At 53.7% G+C, this 18,802-nt stretch overlaps 2 protein-coding genes across 8 annotated transcripts in view; one reads left to right on the top strand and one right to left on the bottom strand.

Moving 5' to 3' along the window:
* The first annotated feature begins 49 nt into the window (after nucleotides 1-49).
* On the top strand, nucleotides 50-11,864 carry VARS2 (valyl-tRNA synthetase 2, mitochondrial). Of its 6 annotated transcripts, XM_033863957.2 has the most exons (30): nucleotides 50-189; nucleotides 663-890; nucleotides 1,023-1,104; nucleotides 1,221-1,321; nucleotides 1,612-1,733; nucleotides 2,106-2,172; nucleotides 2,265-2,362; nucleotides 2,897-2,978; nucleotides 3,149-3,268; nucleotides 3,726-3,837; nucleotides 4,549-4,637; nucleotides 5,333-5,423; nucleotides 5,563-5,690; nucleotides 5,808-5,911; nucleotides 6,099-6,180; nucleotides 6,498-6,574; nucleotides 6,655-6,730; nucleotides 7,020-7,125; nucleotides 7,333-7,403; nucleotides 7,532-7,657; nucleotides 7,881-7,985; nucleotides 8,143-8,211; nucleotides 8,336-8,414; nucleotides 8,535-8,662; nucleotides 8,795-8,947; nucleotides 9,740-9,946; nucleotides 10,647-10,758; nucleotides 10,904-11,079; nucleotides 11,268-11,396; nucleotides 11,514-11,864. In XM_033863957.2, the coding sequence occupies exons 2-30, from the start codon at nucleotides 690-692 to the stop codon at nucleotides 11,607-11,609; spliced, it is 3,189 nt and encodes a 1,062-aa protein (XP_033719848.1). In that variant the 5' UTR covers nucleotides 50-189; nucleotides 663-689; the 3' UTR covers nucleotides 11,610-11,864. The 6 variants fall into 6 exon arrangements, with proteins under 6 accessions (XP_033719848.1, XP_033719852.1, XP_033719849.1 ...); XM_033863958.2 differs by lacking the exon at nucleotides 7,020-7,125 and adding an exon at nucleotides 6,877-6,977 and having other exon boundaries at nucleotides 117-890; nucleotides 7,333-7,408; XM_033863960.2 differs by lacking the exon at nucleotides 9,740-9,946 and having other exon boundaries at nucleotides 118-890.
* SFTA2 (surfactant associated 2) overlaps nucleotides 10,261-18,802 on the bottom strand; it is a 76,137-nt gene continuing 67,595 nt past the window's right edge. Inside the window, exons 5-9 of one of the 2 annotated variants that reach the window (XM_073787845.1) lie at nucleotides 17,796-17,872; nucleotides 16,651-16,731; nucleotides 16,314-16,402; nucleotides 15,068-16,176; nucleotides 10,261-14,961 (exon numbers count right to left, since the gene is read on the bottom strand). In XM_073787845.1, coding sequence (XP_073643946.1) covers nucleotides 16,090-16,176; nucleotides 16,314-16,402; nucleotides 16,651-16,711 — 237 coding nt within the window. In that variant the 5' untranslated portion in view covers nucleotides 16,712-16,731; nucleotides 17,796-17,872 and the 3' untranslated portion in view covers nucleotides 10,261-14,961; nucleotides 15,068-16,089. The remainder of the gene's footprint in view (nucleotides 14,962-15,067; nucleotides 16,177-16,313; nucleotides 16,403-16,650; nucleotides 16,732-17,795; nucleotides 17,873-18,802) is intronic. The other variant, XM_073787846.1, reaches the window with a different exon arrangement.

The raw sequence follows: 18,802 nt of genomic DNA on the forward strand, positions 1-18,802 counted from the left end.
CCTGGAGGGGAAGGAGGTGGGGCCGAGGCCAGTTACCGCGCATGCGCCCGGGCGGGGACCCGCCTCCCAGCGCCGCGGTGACCGCGAGTCAAGTTCCGGGGTCCCGTTAGCTGGTGCTCGAGCGCCTGCTGTCGCCGCCCTAATCGCCCGCAGCCGCGGGGCGCCCTGGGATAGCGGCGGGCTCACCGGGTGAGCGCGTGGCGGGCCGGCCTTCGGGGAGTGGGAGGTGCTGCAGGGTCAGGACCCACGCGGCGGGACGGGCGGGAAGGCCTGGCACGCGCTGGCTGGGGGCAGTGCGGACGGCCTCTGGGGCAGGCGGACAAGTAATAACCCTGGCGGGACTCCTTGCTGGCTCTCGGGAGCGCAAATGTCCATCATCTGCCAGGATCCCTGAGTCCTTTCTCCTCCTCTGTGTCCGCGGTCACTCCCACGTCGCAGATGAGTAGGTTGAGGGCCTGAGAGTCCTACCCTGTCCTGGAAGAGCCCTGTCGACACCATGCAATCTAGTCTTCACAGAGGAGGGGTTGTGACGGATGGGATAGATACTTAAAATAACAGACCAGTGCTTGGAGGGAGGCAGAGACTAAGGAGGAGGATGTGATTTTGGGAGGTGTGACCCTCCCTCACCCCCCTAACTTCCTAGTGTGTTCTCTCTGGAACAGACCTTGGCCCCTTTCCAAGTACTCCAGATGCCTCATTTGCCTTTGGCCTCTTTTCGACCACCACTCTGGGGGTTGAGGCCCTCAAGGGGACTCCCCAGGTCCCATCCCATTTCCACCCAGTCAGAGCCCAATGGATCAGCCATCTCCCAGAGGAACCGTGAAGCCAAACAGAAGCGCCTGCGACAGAAGCAGGCGGCGCTGGAGGCTGGAATCGCTCAGAAGAGCAAGGTTAGGGGTCAGACAGCTGGTCCTTGGTTCTCTGAGAAATCCTGGGAGGGAGCTGGAGGAGAGACTGGCTGGATCCAGATACCTGAGGTATATTCGAATTGCATCCCGCCTTCTGGTTCCTCCTCTCCGCAGTCACCTGCCGAATCCAGTAAGGCCTGGACCCCTAAGGAGATAGTGTTGTATGAAATCCCCACGGAACATGGTGAAAAGAAAGGTAACTAGGACACTTGAAGGCCTTTTCCCTCACATTTTGGTTGCCCATTTGGTCTGCTGAAATGCAACCTGGAAACAAAACTCGGGAGTTAGTGGAGCTCTCCTCTTCCTCCATAGATGTCTCCCGGCCCCTGCCTCCTGCATACAGTCCCCAATATGTTGAGGCTGCCTGGTACCCTTGGTGGGTGCGAGAGGGCTTCTTCAAACCAGAATATCAGGTTAGTACCTGGTAGGGAGGGGTGCTAAATGGTCCTCAGGGCAGAATGGCCCATGAGGTTGGTGGGCATGAGTCTGGAGCTCGCAACCAGCCACATTGCAGAGGCTGCCAAAAGCAGGGAGAGCTTGCCTTCTCCCTCTGGTGCCTCCAAGGTGTCCACAGGTTTTCCCCTTCCCTGTTATTTGCCCGACTGTTTTTCATGCAGTTCTTTCTGCCTTGGAGACACCAGAGTGTGCTATTTCCCCAGGGAACGTGCAGCCCTGTCTTCCCTTTGACTTTCCCTTCCTCTAGGCCAGGCTGCCCCAGGCCACACGGGAGACCTTTTCCATGTGTATCCCACCTCCCAATGTCACGGGCTCCCTGCATATTGGGCATGCGCTGACCGTAGCCATACAGGACGCCCTCGTGCGCTGGTGAGACGGGAATGGGGCTGCTTGAGTTCTTGGAGGGGAAGGAGAAAGTGGGAAGGAGTGAGGATAAACAAACATGTAAGACCAGGGATTCCTGTGAGGGTTTTTCTTTTCTTTTCTTTTTAAAAATATTTTATTTACTTATTTGGTTGCTCCGGATCTTAGTTGCGGCAGGTGGGCTCCTTAGTTGCGGCTCGCGGGCTCCTTAGTTGCACTTGCCAGCTCCTTAGTTGCGGCACGCGAACTTTTAATTGTGGCATGCATGTGGGATCTAGTTCCCTGACCAGGGATCGAACCCCGGCCCCCTGCATTGGGAGCGCAGAGTCTTAACCACTGTGCCACCAGGGAAGTCCCATGACGGTATTTCTTTTGCAGGCACCGGATGCGTGGGGATCAGGTGCTGTGGGTCCCTGGATCAGATCATGCAGGGATTGCTACTCAAGTATGTCTTTCGCCACTTTTCCTTTTCTTGGGTGAGAGAGTTCTTCCCCCAAAGCGACCTGATTCTCTGTTTGCCCTCTCATCTTGCTGTAGGCTGTGGTGGAGAAACAGCTGTGGAAGGAGCGAGGAGTGAGGAGACACGAGCTGAGCCGGGAAGACTTCCTTAGGGAGGTGTGGAAGTGGAAGGAGGAGTGAGTATGGTGGGCAGGACTGGAGGGGCCGAGACAGCAGGTTTGGGTCCTTGCTTCCCAGCCCCTCTCTCCTAACATGTAGTCCAGGCTTTTTCCATTCAGTCCTAACTTCCTGTGGTGACTTAAGCTCTGAAGCCCCTTAGCATTTGGTGGGGTCTCCAAGCTTTGTGTATATGTGTGTGTGTGTGTATTGTATACGTTAAAATGTAGATACTTGTGTATATGTACGTATATATGTGTATGTATATATGTATGTTTTTCCCTCTATTTATCCCATTTTCCCTTGCTTAGATTTCATCATCTCTCCTCAGCCATTCCCACTTTCCATCCCCCTGAAATTACCCTCTTGCTTCCAGGTCTGTTAACATGTGCCATCTTCTCTGTAAAGCTTCTCTGGGTTTCTCACAAATCGGCTGCCCCTTCCCCTGTTACTGTAGAACTTTATGCTTCTTTCAGTGTCATGGAAGGCCCCATACTGGGTTTGTCTGTGTCCATTAGCTTCTAGAGGCTAAACCAATGTCACACTCACTCCAGGAAAGGTGGAGAGATATGTGAGCAGCTCCGAGTGCTGGGGGCCTCCCTGGACTGGGACCGAGAGTGTTTTACCATGGATGCCGTGAGTGTTCCGTGCCGTGGTCCCTGTGGGTGTCGGGGAGGTGTTTAGAGCTCTGTGCAGGGAGGCGGGTTGCTGTGTGTGTTGGGGTAGCAGGGTGGGATGCCTGGGTCCCTGAGTGGGGTGATGGGCTGACAAGGGGCGGTTGGATATGGACACTCAGATCATTCTAGGGCTCCTCAGTGGCTGTGACAGAAGCTTTCGTGCGGCTCTACAAGGCTGGGTTGTTGTACCGGAGCCGGCAGCTTGTCAACTGGTCGTGTGCGTTACGCTCTGCCATCTCGGATATTGAGGTGAGGCAGAGAAGGAGAGGCGGGTTTGTGAGAGCTCTGAGGCAGGGGGAGAGCTTGGACTTTGGAGCCAGACTTCCTGGATTCACATCTGAGTCTGGCCACCTCCCAGCTGTGTGGCTCCTGGCAGGCTGTTAGCTTCTGTCAGCCTCAGTTTCCTCAGTCTGTAAATTAGGGGTGATGTAAATGCCTGTGTCCTGGGGGTGTTGTGAGAATTCAGTGAGAACTCCTGGAAGGTGCTCGGCATAACACCTGTGCGTGGTTTAAGTGCTTGGTGAATATTTTCTGTAACTGTGGCTGCACAAGGATTAGGTGAGGGAAGGGAGGTGGCTCCTGAATCCTCCGAGTGGCTTTTAGATGGGTTGCAGGGAGGCGGGGCCGTGGATGAATGGAGGTGGGAAGCCGGGTGCAAGCCTTGCAGAAAGGCTGCTCTCTGACCCTGCTTTTTCCACGCCTCCAGGTGGAGAGCCGACCCCTCCCTGGCTGCACGGAGCTTCGGTTGCCTGACTCCCCCACCCCTGTGTCTTTTGGCCTCCTCTTTTCCGTGGCCTTCCCCGTGGATGGAGAGCCTGGTGAGGGTAGTCCTCGGAAGGGTCACGCACTTGCCTCTGCTTCCCGTTTTCTCAAGCCCATGTTGGGCTGATGGAGGGAACCCACCAGCCTGTCTCGCACATGACATAAGGAACCTTGGTAGTGTTGCGTCCTCATGGGCACTCACCCTGGGTATCCCGGGCCATGTAAGAAAAGTGCACGTGGTCACTGCCCTGTGGGAGCTTAGCATAATTCTGCAGGAGGCTGCTACCCCCAGAAGAGACAAAAGATCAGTTCTGAAGTGTGGTTTGAACAATAACTGTTCCCAAGAGTTTGGAGAAGGGGAAGATAGATGAGCTGGAATAGTCAGAGGAGGTTTCTTATAGGAGGGGCTGCTGCTTGCCCCAAAGAATGCACAGTATTTATGATCAGGGCACCGAGAGCTCCCAGTGTCCTCTGTGCACCCAGCAAGGATTCTAGTTGTATTTATTAACATTCTGTCCTTGTCTCGCAAGCAAGTTATTGAGGAATTCCGCAGCACCCGACACCCCCTCAGGCCTCTGGTCATTAGCTTGGGGGAAACCTCAGGCTCCCGTAGACACTGGTCCTAGTTTTTTCTAGTTACTCCTGGGGGCCTGCTCAACTTTGACCATCCCTGTCCCCTCCCTTTGCCAGTTCTCCTGGCTTTAGCTTTGTCACGAGTGTGGGGTGAGGGCGAGGACCAACTTGAAGTGCTTGAATTTTGTCTTCAGATGCAGAGGTTGTGGTAGGAACCACGAGGCCAGAGACGTTGCCTGGAGACGTGGCTGTGGCCGTCCATCCCGATGACTCCCGATACACAGTAATACACAGCGCGCGCTCTGCCACGTGGCCTTCCCACCCCCATCTTCTTCCCTTCCTTTTATTTTTTTTTGCTGTACGCGGGCCTCTCACTGTTGTGGCCTCTCCCATTGCGGAGCACAGGCTCCGCACGCACAGGCTCAGCGGCCATGGCTCACCGGCCCGGCTGCTCCGCGGCATGTGGGATCTTCCTGGGCCGGGGCATGAACCCGTGTCCCCTGCATCAGCAGGCGGACTCTCAACCACTGCGCCACCAGGGAAGCCCTTCCCTTCCTTTTAGAATGGCAGCTCCTCCTCTCCGCTTTCTCTTCCTTTTCCTAAAATTTCCCTTATCTCAGTTCTCCAGTGGCTCTGAGTCTACTCCCTTCTCTTCCTGATGTTACACTTCAGCTCAGGGGCTGACAAACTATGGCCCGTGGGCCAGATCCACCTGCTGCCTGTTTTTGTACGAGCCACCCTCGTTCCCTGTGTATTGTCTGCACCTACATCATGTATTATCTAACTCGGCCATGGTGGTGGAGTGGAGTTGTTGTACAGAGACTGAATTTGCCTCTTGGCCTGTAAAGCTTAAGGCCCCTTAAGAAAAAGTTTACGGAGCCCTGCTCTGGGGCTCATATTCCCAGGGTTCTCATGCCCACCCCAGACCCTTCCATCCCACACACGTGCCTGTCCTTGCTCCCTCTCCCTTCCCTTCAGCATCTACATGGACGACAACTTCGTCATCCCTTGACGGGGCAGCTTCTCCCCCTTATCACAGACTGTGCTGTTGAGCCACAGCTGGGCACAGGTGAGTGGGGGCAGGGGAGAGAGAGGAAGTCAGGGCTCCTGGGGGACAGGAGGGAGGGATAGGGCAGCGTGGGCGGTGACGATACATCTGGAAAAGCCAAGGTCAGGGTTCAGTGCTTACATCAGTTCTGCTCCCCTAGGGGCAGTGAAGGTGACTCCAGCTCACAGCCCTGCCGATGCTGAGCTGGGGGCCCGACACGGCTTGAGCCCCCTGAGTGTCATTGCGGAGGATGGGACCATGACCTCCCTCTGCGGGGACTGGCTGCAGGTAGTGCCAGCTCAGTGATACCCCGTTCTTTGGGGGCACCCTCTGCCCCATCTCCCCTCTCCCACTTTCTTGTTTTCCTAGCAGCCTTTAAGCTTTCCTGTTGCTGCTTTTCCCCAGGGTCTGCACCGATTTGTGGCCCGGGAAAAGATTCTGTCAGCACTGAGGGAACGGGGCCTGTTCCGGGGATTCCAGGACCACCCTATGGTGCTGCCCATTTGCAGGTAACCTCATTTTCACTCCTTTCCATAGGGACCACCCCCAGATGGGAATGGATGAAGCTTAAGAGTGACCACAGGGTGAGCTGTGCACCCCTTAGGCTAGAATACGAGCTCTGTGTCAGTGCTGTTTGCTGCTGTACCCTCAGCGCTTGAGGGCCTGGCACGTAGTCGAGTCCTGTGTCCCTTTCAGCCGTTCCGGGGATGTGGTAGAATACCTACCGAAGAGCCAGTGGTTTGTCTGCTGCCGGGAAATGGGGGACAGAGCTGCCAAGGTGAGGCTGCAGTGTGAGGAGGGCCTGGGGCCTGGGCTGGGGGACTCCCTGAGCAGTGGAATGAAGAAACAGGGAGGCTGGGGGCCCTTCTGCCCCCCAGACCTCTCTAGCTGTGCTGTTGAGAGGAGAGCTGTGGGGATGGAGCCCTGGTGCCCAGAAAGGGCTGGCTTGCATCCTCACTCAAGCCCAGAATCTTCTCAGGAGGCTTGGGAGGTTCTTCCTGAGTTTTAGAACCACTTCAGAGACCACCTGTCCCATTCTTGGGGGGTTGAGGGGTGCAGGTAGGGAAGCACCGTCTAAAGGTCCTTTCCCTCCAGGCTGTGGAGTCAGGGGCCCTGGAGCTCAGTCCCTCCTTCCACCAGAAGAACTGGCAGCACTGGTTTTCCCACACTGGGTAAGGAGAAGGGGGGCTCTCAGGAGATGGGGAGGGGGCCCACTGGTTATGCTAGGAAATCACTCGTGTCCTCCCGGCAGGGACTGGTGTGTCTCCCGGCAGCTGTGGTGGGGTCATCAGATTCCAGCCTACCTGGTTGTAGAGGAGCACACACAGGTTGGTAGGAAGAAGTGGAGGGGAGGGCTGGGTGTGGCTGAAAGAGCCTTAGCACAGGAGTCCAAGGACTTCCAGTGCCCGCCCCAGCTCTCTGCCTTTGCTGTGCTTTCTGGTCTTGGTCATGTAAACATCTGTTGTGTGATCAGAGCTCCTGGGCTGGCGATTCTTCATCTCACCACCAGAGGGTGCCAGCCATTCTCAGACCACCTGAGAACATGAAAACTCAGTGGTGTTTCACACCCATCAGGTGCTGGTCTTCCTCACTCTTCCCTACCCCTTACTTCTGCAGGGCGACGCGAAGGACTGTTGGGTGGTCGGGCGGACAGAGGCTGAGGCCAGAGAAGTAGCTGCAGAATTGACAGGGAGACCAGGGGCGGAGCTGACCCTGGAGAGGGGTGGGTACCGGAGCTGGGGAGGGCGTCTGGGTACTGAGGGAACAGGTACTGAGGTAGAGAAGGTAGGGTCGGGAAAGCTGGGAATGGGGCAGAGGGCTCGACCCCTGGTCTCTGTGGGTGGGGCTTGGGCTGGAAAGGTGGGTAGCAGTGGGCTGAGGCTCTGAAGCTGAGGTTCCAATTGTTCCCATTCCCCATTCTGTTTCCCAGACCCCGATGTCCTGGATACCTGGTTCTCCTCGGCTCTTTTCCCCTTTTCTGCCCTGGGCTGGCCCCAAGAGGTGAGGTGGGTTGAGAGGAAGAGAGTGAAGGTGGGGATGAGGAAGTGGGCCCCAGGGCCTCCAGGGAGTCTCGAGAAGAGCTGGAGGCCCTGGGCTTAGGCCTCTCACTGCTTATCTTTTTCTCCTAGACCCCAGACCTGGCTCGTTTCTACCCCCTGTCACTTTTGGAAACGGGTGGTGACCTCTTGCTGTTCTGGGTGGGCCGCATGGTCATGTTGGGGACCCAGCTCACAGGGCAGCTCCCCTTCAGCAAGGTAACGGCCCGGCCCTTTGGTGCCCTGCCCCTCTCTGTGACTCCCCAGTCTTCCCCAAGCCTTGTTGTCCATTCTAACCCCTAATGTGGGATTTTCTGTGTTCCCAGTTCCTTTGTCCTGATTCACTTCCCAGCCTAACCCCTAAAGCCTGGAGGACAGCCAGGGGATCCTCCAGGGGAAAGTTCTCCAGGCCCCCCTCTGCTGACCCCCTCCATGCCCCCAGGTGTTGCTGCACTCCATGGTTCGGGACAGGCAGGGCCGGAAGATGAGCAAGTCGCTGGGGAATGTACTGGACCCACGGGACATCATCAATGGGGTGGAGCTGCAGGTCAGGATGAAGGGCCCGAAGAGGGATGGAGTTTTCAGGAGAGAGGAAGGCAGGGGAGGGGCCGGCAGGGTGGGCTGGAGCTGGGAGGGTCAGTAGGCGGGACCCTTGTAGGGGCAGGGTCTTCCACTGAGGCCAGTGAATTACTCACCCACCCCAGGTGCTGCAGGAGAAGCTGAGGGATGGGAACTTGGACCCCGCAGAGCTGGTGATCGCGGCCTCAGCACAGGTGAGTCGCCAGTGTCTGACCCATCCCAGCCTCTAGCTCGTGGCCACCGGTTTCCTCTGCAACCCAGCTTCTGGCCCTGCAGCCTCATAGGCAGCTGCCACCCCTCTTCTCTTTCTGGTTGCAGAGAAAGGACTTTCCTCATGGGATCCCCGAGTGTGGGACAGATGCCCTGAGATTCGCCCTGTGCTCCCATGGGGCCCTGGGTAAGCCCGGGTGAGGGCAGCCGGCAGCAGCCCCTGTGCAGTGGGGCAGGGTGGGTCAGGGCCAAGGACTCCCCGTGCAGCCACCACCAGTGCATGCTCCCTCCTGTCTCTCCCTCCCAGGGGGCGACTTGCACCTGTCTGTCTCTGAGGTCCTGAGCTTCAGACATTTCTGCAATAAGATCTGGAATGCCCTGCGCTTTATCCTAAATGCTCTTGGGGAGAAATTCATACCCCAGCCTGCAGAGGAGGTAAGAGAGAAAGAAGGGGTGCTTGGGAACTGGGTAGTCCGACATCTGAGGCTTGGTGGAGGCGTCTAGAAGGAGAATAGGCAGCGGAGTGGCAGTCAAGCTGTCCCACCCTGAAGCCCCTTCTGCCCGCAGCTGTCCCCCGCCTCCCCCATGGACGCCTGGATCCTCAGCTGCCTGGCCCGCACTGCCCGGGACTGCGAGCGGGGCTTCCTCACCCGCGAGCTCGCGCTCGTCACCCACGCCCTGCACCACTTCTGGCTTCACAACCTCTGTGACGTCTACTTGGTGAGTGAGGCGAGGGCACTCCCCCTGCAGACCTGCTTCCTGTGCCCTGGCGGAGAGCTCTGAACTGGGTTCCTAATTCTTCCCCCCAGACAGGAAGACAGATGAGATGGGGAAATCCTAATTCCCCTCTTCCCTGGGACTGGCCCAGGTGCTGTTCCCTGCCTGTCACCAGAAGAGAGAGGAGGAGGGGGGGAGATTTCTAGAAAACCAAGTCTGACAAAGCAGGATTGGGAGGCAGATGGAGATTTTTTTTAGTCCCTGTGATTGCTGAGTTTGGACCCCAGGCAGGCTGGGAGCTGGGAGCAGACAGGGAGGAAGAGTAGGGGTCTTTAGACCAAGGGCTTCTCTCAGAGGGAGGGCTTGTTAACCGCGGAGTGTCAGTCCCACCCCCAGAGCAGCTCAGCCAGCAGGTTGGGGGGTGGCTGGCAAGAATGTTCATTTCTTGTCCCAGGTGATGCTGATACTGATGGCCCAGGACCACTGCCCTAGATTTCTGTTTCTCAACTTTTTAAAAAATTTGTCTCTTTTTGATGAAAAAAAAACTCAGTGCTTTTCATCCTAAACGACACAAACCTCCCTAACAATTTTATTCCCCACCCATCCCTGAGAGTCGCTGTCCTAGATTTCCCGTTGTCACACGCTCCACACTGTGTCCAGGGACAGTTGATGGTCTCAGAGATGCTGGGTGCTCCTGCCCGTGTTTACCCACAGCATCCCCACTGATAGGGCGGCGAGCGTGTGGAGGAAGGACATGGCCGTGGACGGCCCCTGACCCCTTGGCCTCCTCCCTAGGAGGCTGTGAAGCCAGTGCTGTTGCACTTGCCCCGCCCCCCAGGGCCTCTTCAGGTCCTGTTCTCCTGCGCTGACATCGGTCTCCGCCTCCTCGCCCCGCTGATGCCCTTCCTGGCTGAAGAGCTCTGGCAGAGGCTGCCCCCCAGGCCTGGTGGCGCCCCTGCCCCCAGCATCTGTGTTGCCCCCTACCCCAGTGCCCTCAGCTTGGTGAGTCACGTCCATGGAGTCTTGGAGTGGGACTTCTGGTCAAGGCTTGGGGAGCAGTCTTCTAGAAGGGCTTGCTGCTGTGGGGTCGTTGACAGTGGTGGTCTGTATTTTGCCGTGGAGTCTTTGGGAGGATGGATTGTTCCTGTAGGGCTGGGATAACTCCAGGGTGTTGGGGGCAGTATTAGCAAGTGGTTAGAGTAGGATGTTGTCACCAGACTGACACTAGCCGTGTGACCATGTATCGGTTCGTAATAGTACATGTCATGGTTGTGATGAGATTAGTTGTTAGTGATACGATATCCCAAAAATCTTAGTGCAGTGTTAAGCTTTAATAACTTGAGAAAGATAAAATGCTACAAACTCACCCAAAAAGTAATTCTAAAGTTTAACTCAATTTCTTTTTTACTTACTTGGTTTTGTGAGTTTTGAATAATACCTTTTAAATTCTGATTTTTGGTTGTTTGTCATCTCCAGTCAGAGCGACTAAACAGACATTAACCAGCGATCATCTAAGACCTTCTTAGATGACACCCAGGTTTTTGCCATGTTCCGTTCCTTGAGGTGGTGAATTATGTGTGTGGTGGAGAGAGCAGATCGTTGCTCTAAGGAGATAGGGGTGGGCGGGTGGAGGTTAGAGCCAGGAGAGTTGAGACCGAGTCCCCCAGGTGCCTGCTTACCCACTCTGGGTGCCCATCTCCAGGAGCACTGGCACCAGCCCGAGCTGGAGCGGCACTTCTCCCGGGTCCAGGAGGCTGTGCAGGCGCTGAGGGCTCTCCGTGCCACGTACCAGCTCACCAAGGCCCGGCCCCGAGGTGAGGCGGGCCCTGGGCTCCTGAGTCTCTGCAGACAGGAGGGGCTGGTGGGGAAGAGGGGGAGCCTGGAGGACAGAGCCCAGAGTTGGGAGGTGCAGGATGAGGAGCTGCTCTCTTGACCCTGACAGTTTCCTTTCCTCCCCAGTGCTGCTGCAGAGCTCAGAGCCAGGAGAGCAGGGCCTCTTTGAGGCCTTCCTGGAGCCCTTGGGCACCCTGGGCCACTGTGGGGCCGTGGGCCTTCTACCCCCAGCTGCAGCAGCTCCCTCGGGCTGGGCCCAGGCCGCTCTCAGTGACACCGTTCAGGTCTACATGGAGCTGCAGGTGACCAGAGGAGGCTGGAGGAGGGAGGGGTGGGGTTGAAAAGGATGTTGGGAGGAGGGCAAGGGGCGGGTTCTATAAAAGTGAGGTGGGCGGGGGGGGGGGGGGAAGTGAGGAGAGATCTTAGAATGGGGGGAAGGGCATGCTGGGTGGACTGTAGATGTCTGAGCCTTCTCTCTGTTCTTCTGCAGGGCCTGGTGGACCCCCAGACCCACCTACCTCGGCTAGCTGCCCGAAGACACAAGTTGCAGAAGCAGCTTGATGGCCTCATAGCCCGGACCCCATCAGAGGGAGAGGCAGAGACTCAGAGGCAGCAGAGGGTGAGTCTGGGGCAGGCCACCCAGGATGCCTGACTCCCTAAGGGAATGTGGGCTGGGGACAGGGGTGGTGGGGGGAGGCTATTACCTCTGTCCTCACCTGCTTCTCTCCTTGCCCAGCTTTCTTCCCTCCAGTTGGAACTGTCAAAACTGGACAAGGCGGCCTCTCACCTCCGGCACTTGATGGATGTGTCTCCCAGCCCTGGGGAGCTTTGAGCTCTAACCATCCCTGGTAGCTTTCCTCCCTCCCAGACCCGCCTTTGAGGACAGATTCGGCAGCTGTCCTGGTGCCGTGGAGCCTCAGAGACCATGTGGTCCAGTTCCCTCCTTCGTCAATGAGAAAACAGACTGGTTTGGTCAGAGTGACTGGGTGTCCTCGAGACGCTCACGTTTTTGCCCCAGCCTCCGTCCTATGCAGTCCCACCTGGAAGTTTAGGAATGAGGAAATTCAGATAAACTAAAAAACCCAAACATGTCTGCTTGTGGTCCTTTTGTCCCTCTTTCCCCCAGCGGTGACTTTCTGCCTCTTGGTTGTTCCCTGACACTTTGGTCTGGGAGAGAGGCGGGTGGCCTCTTAGCGCTGGGTTCTGGGCCACAGTGGGAGTGTGGGTGCTGGGCGGGTCTCCCTCATTGGAGGAAGGAGGAGCTCTCGGTAGGGCCTGGGAACAGTGACCTGGCTTCCACCTACTTCCTGCACTTACTGACAATGGCCCGACTTCTGCAGGCCGTTCCTCTTCTGCTTCTCACCAGAAGGAAGCTTCCCTGCTTCTTGGCCTTATCGCCAAGGGTTCTGAGAGGATCTGGGACTTCCTGCAGGCCTCAGGGGAGCTGTAGGTTGTGCTGGGGATTGAGTTCCCCCCTGCTTCTGTGTACCTGAAACCAGAGTGCCAGGGACACACCGCCCAGCCCCAGGCAGGGATATACACATGCGCAGATGCCCACCTAGCCACCTCCACCTCCAGCACCTTGTCTCATTGGTGGAATTCAGGGGCCTGGCCCTTCCACACCCAAGTGACATTCTGTCCAGCAGCTCTGAGAAACTGCTGTATGTGCGGGCCTGTACTGGGCTGGGTCCTCTGTGGTGCCACTGAATCCTCCCAAGAACCTCACGAGGTGGATATTTGCTCCATTTTAGAGTTGAAGAAACGCGCTCAGGGAATAAAAGTAACTAGTCCGAAGTGTCAACTGGGATTCAACCCAGTAAGTTAGGTGCAAGTTTTCTAACTGCTGTAACCAAGCTTTAAAGATAATGGTGGCCAATCTATAAAAATACTGAATCACTGTGTTGTACACCTGAAACTAATATTGTAAATCAACTATACTTCAACTCAAAAATTAAAAAAGTTATTTTAGAAAAAACAACAAAGAAAATGGCTCAGATGAGATGGGTGTTTCTTTTGCTGGGCAGAAGCAGTGCAGGACTGAGATAGAGGGTCCCATACCCCTTTTGATCTTACTTTCCTGACATTTTGATACACTTCCCAACTCTGGGTCTAAGATCTTCTCCCACCACTATATCCACATCCCACCCAGAGGGAAAGGAAAAGGAGGGAGTGAGCACCTTCCTTTTTCCCTTCCCCCAGTTCAACAAGTATTTCTTGAGCACCTATTATATGCTGGGCCGTATTCTGGACCGTTGGATTCATCAATGAATGAAACAAACATCTCTGCCACTGTAGTTCTTTCATTCTAGCAGGGAGAGTCAGAAATAACACATGTAAATAAATAAACTAGTGTGTCTGAACGTCATAAATGCAAGGGGGGAAAAGGGTGAAATAAGGTAGGGGGCTCCGGTGCATATGTGTGTTGCGGGGAGGCAGGTTGTAATATGAAATGGGTCAGGGCAGAACTCATTATAAAGGTGAGGTTTAAGTAGAGACTTGCAGGAGTAAAGACTTGGGGTTTAAGTAAAGACATCCAAGTGGATGTCTGGGAGAAGAGTGTTCCAGGTAGAGGGAAGAGCTAGAGCAAAACAGTAAGATGGGAGTACACCTGGAGAGCTCAAAGAGTAGCAAGGAGGTGGTAGGGGGCGGTGGGGAGAGTGAGAGGTGAACTCAGGAAGGTAAGGGATGTGGTAGGGATCAGGGAAGGCTCAAGGCAATCATCTAGACCTGTGCTGTCCAAAATGGTAGCCACTTGACTATCTCAATTAAATAAAACTAAACATTCAGTTTTTCAGTCACACTAGCCACGTTTCAAGTATTTGATAGCCACGTGTGGCTAGTGGCTACCATATTGGTCAGTGCAGGTTATAAAATAAAACATTTCCATCATGATGAGAAGTTCTATTGTAAAGTGCTGGTCTAGGACCTTGTAGGCCTTTGTAAAGACTTTGTTTTCTTCCCTCTGGGAGAAGGGAAAGGAAAGGAAGTGACTTTCCTGTCAAAGATATTACCAGGAAGTTGTATACATACTTCCTTTCTACTTGCAACCCGTTGGACAGAACCTGATCACAAGGCCATTCCTAGCTGCAAGGGAGGCTGGGAAATGTAACATAGCCATGTGCTCGGCTAATATTTACATGACTATCCAAAAGGAGGGGAATGACTATTAGGGGAAAGTTAGCAGCCTCTGCCACCCCTAGGTCTAGTGAACCCCAAAGCATTCTTTTTACTGCCCCGCTCTGCCTTGAGTCTGGGAAGAGAATTCTTTGAGAAAAGAATCTGGAAATCACAGCCCTGTGATCCCAGGCCCTGAGATTCGAGAACCAGGTTAAGAAGCAGTTAGCTTGGGAGTTCGGGACTGATATGTACACACTGCTATATTTAAAATAGATAACCAACAAGGACCTACTGTGTAGCACAGGAAACTCTGCTCAATATTCTCTGATAACCTAAATGGGAAAAGAATTTGAAAAAGAATAGATACATGTATATGTATGGATGAATCACTTTGCTTTACACCTGAAACTAATACAACATTGTTAATCAACTATACTCCAATATAAAATAAAAATTAAAAAAAATTAAAAGAAGCAGTTAGCTGTCTGCTCCTCCAGCCTTTTGGAGATCCAGACATTTAATCCCTTGACTTGTTTGGGGCCTATTCACTTGACCCATGGGTGTCACCTGCCCACCAGTGCAGGCTAGGGGCCAGTCATGAAATATTGGGGCCCTTTGGAGCCCCCAGCTACCTCTCCTCCAGGCCAATAGTCTCAGGAAAATTGTCAAGGAAACTAAAGGAATTTTGTTTTACTATGCTTTCTCATTTTCAGGGATACTCCATATGGAACTGTTGTCTTCCCCTCCCTCCGAAGGAGTCAGTCTCTAGTTTCATATGGTGGTGATGGTGTGCGGGGGAGGGGGAGCGGGGTTGGTAGGACAGGTATTGTGGACAACAGGAGGCAATCATACCAATGCCCTCCACATGGTCAAGTCTGGGCAGCATGCTTGCATTTTGAGACAGCCGGTAAGAAGTCAAGATCATCTTGAGTGTGGAGTCAGATGTGTACCTGCCTCAAGAAAAGCAGGAGATGGGAATTTCCTGGCGGCCCAGTGATTGGGAGTCTGCACTTCTACTGCAGGGAGCATGGGTTCAATCCCTGGTCGGGCAACTGGGATCCGGCAAGCTGGGCAGCCAAAAAAAAAAAAAAAAAAAGGCAGGAGAATGAGGACCCCTGGGGGACTAGGATTTACGTGCTGGGACCAGGTTTCCACCCTAATAACGATCCTTACCTCCCAGGTCCACTCTCTGACAGGTACCATGGCAAGTGCCCTAGGTAACTTATCCAGGTCATCCTCAGACCTATCCTAGGAAGCAGGTACTTTCATTATCCTCATCTGGCAGGTAAAGAAATGGAGGCTCTAAGAGAACGAGAAACTCACCTAGGATTTAAGAGTGGGCCTGTGGGACTACACGTTCCCATAGTTACCAGCACAAGAGCACCCATCCTCTTCTCCCCACCACTCTGCCAGTCTGGCCATCCTCCCACAAGCTGAACCCCTCATCTCTCACCTGAACGGCCCCCCACGCCACCTCCTACCCAGACTGACCTGTGTGGATCCCTTGGTCAGGCGGCCCATATCCTGGGGGTGTTCTGCTCACCTCCCTGTCTGAGGTTCCTGAGCCCCCAGTCCCAAAGCTTAAGCAGGGGGAGATGAAATTAAAACCTTGCTTAAGCCAAGGCATTTGTCTGGTGTCAGATCTCTCCACTGCTAATGGACCTCAGTGAGTGACTTACACTCGCTAAGCCTCAATTTCCTCATCTGTAAAATCAGATAATGAAACCTATTATGCTACAGGCAAGATTGTTGCAAGCATTGAAATGGGAAAGCCTCACGCCTGGAACAAAGCAGGACTTCAATAATGTTCCTTTTCTTTATTCCCAGGTGTTCTGAAGAACTCAGCTTGAAGGGTGTGTGTATATGCACATGTGTATGTGTGTGTGGCGTGTGTGTGTGTGTGCGTCCAAGCAGTTAATTCCCCAGATTCCTTCTGGCCTTTGACACTGGTGTTAGGAGAAAGCACCCACCCTGGAAACCCTCTGCTTAACAAGGGAGAGTCAGAGACTTGAGTGTCCAATTCCATTTTGCTGCCGGCCCCTCTGCTCATGAACCCACAAAGTCAAGTCTCTGAGCTCAGCATATTTACTGCCACTCAGCAGGGTGCGGGCCTGCTGGAAGACGGGGTCAGGCATTGCACCTGCACCCTGGGGACGGGATGCCCCAGCCAAGAAGGGCACAGGCTTCGACCGCTCTCAGACTTTGCAGGTGACGTGGTGTGGGGATCCTGCATGATGCAGGGTGACATTGGTCCCTGATGGGAGGTGGAGGAGGGAGCAGAGCTGAGGGAGAGAAAGGGATAGAGGGCGAGGTGTGAGATGGTCTCACTCACACCCCGGAGACAGCCAGAGGCCCAAGCTGACTCACAAATGCACTCCAAGTTCACACAGCCCCATCCTTTTCCCTCCCCAAGGACTACCTTCTCGAGCAGTCCCAGGAAGCTGGAATCATAGGAGGAATTTGCCAGAAAGGAGTCCTTCATCTTCAGTTGCAAAGTCATTTCTGACCCTAGGGATCCAAAAGCACAGCTTAGGGCCCAGCCACCAGGGCTGGATTCCCTCAGAGATGCGGGCAACCCCTCCTGCCCCACGCCCACCCGAGTTCCTCTTCCCTGACAAGGCCCTTCCAGACCCTCTCGCTGCAGGAGTTCAGCCCCGAACACTCAGGAGCTCAGGACTAGGGTGCCTCCATCTCTCTCATTCCCTTTCTCGGACCCTTGTCTTGGGCACCCAGGTGTCTAGCCTTCCAGACCTTACCTGTTCCCTGTGAGCTGGCGAGGAGGGTCAGGAGGATGAAGAGGGACAGCCCAGCCCCCATCGCGGCTCTATCGCTTCTTGCTTCTCAGATGGACAGAAGAGATGTCTGAAGGCCTGCTGGTCTCTCCTTAACTGGCCTGCCTTCCTACTCCCCACTCAATCCTTAGCACAGGTGTGTGTGGGGAGATGGGAGGGGGAAGCTGGGTAACTGGACTTGCCAGTTCTCTCAGTTTGGCTCTAAGGACCCAGGAGAGGGCCATTCACTGGGCTGCTGGGGAAATAGAGGGTGGTCCCCTTTCCTCGATCCTGCGCCCCACTTCTCCCCCATGTCTCGAGGCTTGAGGGGGTGGGTCCCTGGTCACACAGAGAGGGAAGCTGAGGGTGTCCCTCTGTGCAGGTGTCTGGGCCCCACCCAAGCCTGGGCCTCTCATTGCTCTTTAGGGATTAATTATTAACTGCAATTAATTTCTATCATCCATGTCACCGAAGGGCTCAGGAATGTGGGCCCAAAATGGAGGGGTGGATTAGGACAAGTTCTTCCCAAACCCGGGTGTTCTGTTACTGCAGCCACCGTGGCCTTCTAGGTGAGAAATCTGGGTAAGGGGGAACTTTCGTCTTTGAATATTTTGTTTTAGTTGTTCTAAAATACCCTAGCTACTCAGGCAGGGACACGAATTTCATCAGATATCCGCCCCACCCCCTGCCTTGTGCACTCACGGCAAAAGGGACTCCCTCATCCTCCCAGCCAACACCCTTTCATAAGGCACTCAGAATGGCAAACACAAGGACAGATTTGTAGAGGGAATTTGGAGCCCATCTACTTTACCCTCTTTCTTTAAAAACTGGGAAACAAAGGCTCAAAGAGGGTAAATGACTTACTAAGGTCACACAGTCAGTAGCAGAGAGATTAGAACCCATCCGTCATTCTGCCAGACATAGGGGTAAGCTCAACAGACTGATAAACTTGTCACGTAAACCCTCTAGAATGCACAAAGGCACATGCCCTTTGTCTTCTTAGCTGCCTCCCTTTTCATCTTCTCCCTCTTCCCCCCAAAACCAATGGGCCCCTGTACAGAGGGATGGAGGCAGAGAGGACCCTGGGCAGAGTCAGGGAGAAAAGTCAAAAGCAGGACCAGGCACCTTACCTTTGATAAAGGAGGCAAGAATATACAGTGGAGAAAAGACAGCCTCTTCAATAAGTGGTGCTGGGAAAACTGGACAGCTACATGTAAAAGAACGAAATTAGAACACTCCCTAACACCATACACAAAAATAAACTCAAAATGGATTAAAGACCTAAATGTAAGGCCGGACACTATCAAACTCTTAGAGGAAAACATAGGCAGAACACTCTATGACATAAATCACAGCAAGATCCTTTTTGACCCACCTCCTGGGGAAATGGAAATAAAAACAAAAATAAACAAATGGGATCTAATGAAACTTAAAAGCTTTTGCACAGCAAAGGAAACCATAAACAAGATGAAAAGACAACCCTCAGAATGGGATAAAATATTTGCAAATGAAGCAACTGACAAAGGATTAATCTCCAAAATTTACAAGCAGCTCATGCAGCTCAATATCAAAAAAAACAAACAACCCAATCCAAAAATGGGCAGAAGACCTAGACAGACATTTCTCCAAAGAAGATATACAGATTGCCAACAAACACAAGAAAGAATGCTCAACATCATTAATCATTAGAGAAATGCAAATCAAAACTACAATGAGATATCACCTCACACCAGTCAGAATGGCCATCATCAAAAAATCTAGAAACAATAAATGTTGGAGAGGGTGTGGAGAAAAGGGAACACTCTTGCACTGTTGGTGGGAATGTAAATTGATACAGCCACTATGGAGAACGGTATGGAACTTCCTTAAAAAACTGAACATAGAATTACCATATAACCCAGCAATCCCACTACTGGGCATATACCCAGAGAAAACCATAGTTCAAAAAGACACATGCACCCCAATGTTCATTGCAGCACTATTTACAATAGCCAGGGCATGGAAGCAACCTAAGTGTCCATCGACAGATGAATGGATAAAGAAGATGTAGCACATATGTACAATGGAATATTAGTCAGCCATAAAAAGAAACGAAATTGAGTTATTTGTAGTGAGGTGGATGGACCTAGAGTGAGTC

Source organism: Tursiops truncatus, chromosome 10 (genome assembly GCF_011762595.2).
Source record: "Tursiops truncatus isolate mTurTru1 chromosome 10, mTurTru1.mat.Y, whole genome shotgun sequence".
Taxonomy (NCBI): domain Eukaryota; kingdom Metazoa; phylum Chordata; class Mammalia; order Artiodactyla; family Delphinidae; genus Tursiops; species Tursiops truncatus.

What these genes read in the sequence shown, in the direction of transcription:
- VARS2 (XM_033863957.2), top strand. Translation starts at nt 690, where the DNA reads ATGCCTCATTTGCCTTTGGCCTCTTTTCGACCACCACTCTGGGGGTTG. An exon ending in TCTTCAAACCAGAATATCAG is followed by an intron (nt 1,322 to 1,611) that starts GTTAGTACCTGG and finishes CCCTTCCTCTAG; the next exon opens with GCCAGGCTGCCCCAGGCCAC. An exon ending in CCCCGTGGATGGAGAGCCTG is followed by an intron (nt 3,838 to 4,548) that starts GTGAGGGTAGTC and finishes TTTTGTCTTCAG; the next exon opens with ATGCAGAGGTTGTGGTAGGA.